Below are 2,765 nucleotides of genomic sequence, written 5' to 3'. Positions count from 1 at the left end.
CTACCTTTGTTGATTTTTTATAAATAAAAAATTAATTTTATTTATTATAAATAAATTTATCAATATTTTAAATTAATAAAACAATAATTTACTCTTTTTACTTTTTTTGTTATTTACCAGAAATAAGAATGAGAGGATGAGAGTTAGTTTAGAGAGTGTGAGGGGACTATAAAGCAAAGCAGTGTTATCTTAGGTAAATAACACAAAAACAAAGGCCATTTTACTCGATTTCGGATAAAAGCCGTGGGCGTTTCGGAACAAACAAATTAGACGAAAGTGGCCCGTCACGTGATGTCCCCGTTCCGCGCACACACAAAGCAACGTCACGTGTCACCCCCTTCCTCTTTAGAATCCCCATATTTTCGGGGGCCCACGTGGTACTCTCTCCTCTCTCAAACCTTATCTCTAGCAGAATCCAGATCCACCATCCACGTCATATCTCCCACCATCCCTCGAACCAACGGCTCAGATCAAATCAGAATCTCATCACCCGCTAGATCTTTAACGCTTCGTATTTACTCCCCTCGTTAAATATCAAACCCCCCAGGCTGCGTTTTCAAATACTCCAGAAACCTGGTAACTGCTTCGTTAGTTACTCTCTCTCCCCTTCACTGGGTTCTAATCAACTACGCTAAGCCTCACACTATGGGCCTCCTAGACCACTTGTGGGACGACACCGTCGCCGGTCCTCCGCCGGACAACGGCCTCGGCAAGCTCCGAAAGCACCACACCTTCGCTTTCAGATCTGCCTCTGGCACCGGCAAGGGTACGCACACAACTGCACATAGATCATAATAATACTATTAACAACAATAATCTAATAGAAATCTGGAGTACTAACAAGCTATAACATGCTTGTTCAAAACAAGCTAAACAAGCATGTTATTAATTATCATGGACCATATAGCATAAACCTTTGCTCGATTTATGCTTTTGACCTTGAAACTTGCAGATCAAGATCTGAATTTTTCACGGTCATCGTCACAAAATTCACAATCACTTAGCCTGATTTTAATTTGCTTGACGTCACGATCCATTGAAGAAGAAATTTTGACGTATATATTATTATTGGAAATGAAAATGAAAATTTATGAGCTATATGGCACACCTAAAGCGTTATATTGACGTTTTATTTGGTTTTGGTTGATGATCAGAATCGGAGACGGGGAACGTGAGGTCGTACGGTGTAGAATCACCGGAGGATCCGGTGAAAGTGACACGTAGTATCATGATCGTGAAACCACCTGGCTACCAGAATCAGAGTGGATCCGCACCGGCTTCTCCCGCCGGTTCTACTCCTCCGGTGTCTCCGTTTTCCGGTAAGGTCGTTATCATATTTGTACTTTTTTATATTGTTGATTTATTTATTATTGGAATACCAAAATAGTTTAGACTTTAGGATAATTCGGTGGTCCGGTGTAACAATTATAAAAAATATTACGTGCAAAATCAGTGGTCTCTATTTACATCTAAATATATGTTTAATTTATTTTTAGTTTTTAACATGTTTAGTTAATTTGATGACATAATTGTAGATTTTAGTATTTTACTAACAAATATCTTAGTTAAAATTACTTATTAGATTCTTTTAAAATTTTATATATTTCCTACACAATAAATATAGTGCTAGTTAAATTCTTCGATGATATTATTAGTATGTTGTGGATTGTATTAATTCCCAAGGCCTTGATTTTCTTAAAACTTTGTTGATGAAGCCGAGTGTGTAACGGGTGTTCTAGAATTGTGTAACGTAAGGGCCACAGGGGTAATATTGTCCTTTTGCGAGGCGCGTCAATAATTTTGTTTATAAAATAAATGGATCGGGTGGTGGTGGTGATATATAAAAAGCTAAAGCTACTACTTACTTAGGAAGGGTGTTTTTGTCTCCTTTTAGCTATGCAGATGGGATATTGAAAAGGACGTACACCATGTGCTTATCTTATCCATGTATAAATGAATGTTAATATTTACATGACTACATATAATTAGCATATTCATTGAATAATTTCCTTTCCATGGACGCAACTTCAGATTTTGTTAGATGTAATTAATTAATATACCCATCTTTATTATATGCTGAAACAAAATTATATATTTCCTTTTTCTGCTAATTAACGTGTAATTTATTCTTAGATTATATATATAACGTGTATATGAATTTGCAGGAGGAAGTAGAGAGTCCTTTCGGTTTCGAAGAAGGTCGACCTCAGATGCGTACGAGAAGGCAGCGGGGCAAAACAGATCAAGCACTACTTCTCCTTTCGATGTGTGAGAAATGAAATGAGAGATCCTGGCCTCTTCGATCTTCCCTTGATGATGAGTGAACTGATGACTGAAGATATGTTTCTTTTTTTTTTTTCTCCTTCCTTTGGCCCTTTGCTCCATCCAGTTTTGTTTATAGTGGTCTTTTCCCCCTTTTGTATTATATTTTTTATTTTTTATATAATAATATATGTAGGTAGATAAATAATGTGGTTATACTACTTATTAGGAGTTTGAGATCCTGCGAGAGTTCATGCGAGGTACCTAGGTGTGTGGTTTAGCATCTAATAGGCTTAACTGTCTGTGCTGATGTTTTTTCTTAAGATGTAAATATGGAATTATAATGGTGTAGTAGTGGTGTATGATATTATATCATGCTATGTACATAGAGCTTTCCAAAGTTTATCTGTGGTTCCTCTCTGTTTACCCTTATAGTATGAAAATAAATAAATAAATAAATAAATTTTCTTAAATAAATAGAATTAATACTTAATTTAGTCCAT

At 36.0% G+C, this 2,765-nt stretch overlaps 1 protein-coding gene across 2 annotated transcripts; it reads left to right on the top strand.

Annotated features, from left to right (window-relative positions):
- Nucleotides 544–2,665, top strand: LOC107618695 (dormancy-associated protein homolog 3). Of its 2 annotated transcripts, none has more exons than XM_016320831.2 (3): nt 544–766; nt 1,155–1,324; nt 2,166–2,665. In XM_016320831.2, exons 1-3 carry the CDS (start codon nt 646–648, stop codon nt 2,277–2,279), a joined length of 405 nt encoding a protein of 134 aa, XP_016176317.1. In that variant the 5' UTR covers nt 544–645; the 3' UTR covers nt 2,280–2,665. The 2 variants fall into 2 exon arrangements, with proteins under 2 accessions (XP_016176317.1, XP_016176318.1); XM_016320832.2 differs by having other exon boundaries at nt 1,155–1,319; nt 2,166–2,664.

This window comes from Arachis ipaensis, chromosome B09, assembly GCF_000816755.2.
Source record: "Arachis ipaensis cultivar K30076 chromosome B09, Araip1.1, whole genome shotgun sequence".
Classification (NCBI taxonomy): domain Eukaryota; kingdom Viridiplantae; phylum Streptophyta; class Magnoliopsida; order Fabales; family Fabaceae; genus Arachis; species Arachis ipaensis.
Note: the sequence above shows the minus strand (reverse complement) of the source record. Positions and strands in the feature narration are given on the sequence as shown.

Bases quoted from the DNA above. Each gene is read 5' to 3' on its own strand.
- LOC107618695 (XM_016320831.2), top strand. From the start codon at position 646: ATGGGCCTCCTAGACCACTTGTGGGACGACACCGTCGCCGGTCCTCCG. The intron at 767-1,154 runs GTACGCACACAA...GTTGATGATCAG, and splicing joins TGCCTCTGGCACCGGCAAGG to AATCGGAGACGGGGAACGTG. The intron at 1,325-2,165 runs GTCGTTATCATA...ATGAATTTGCAG, and splicing joins TGTCTCCGTTTTCCGGTAAG to GAGGAAGTAGAGAGTCCTTT.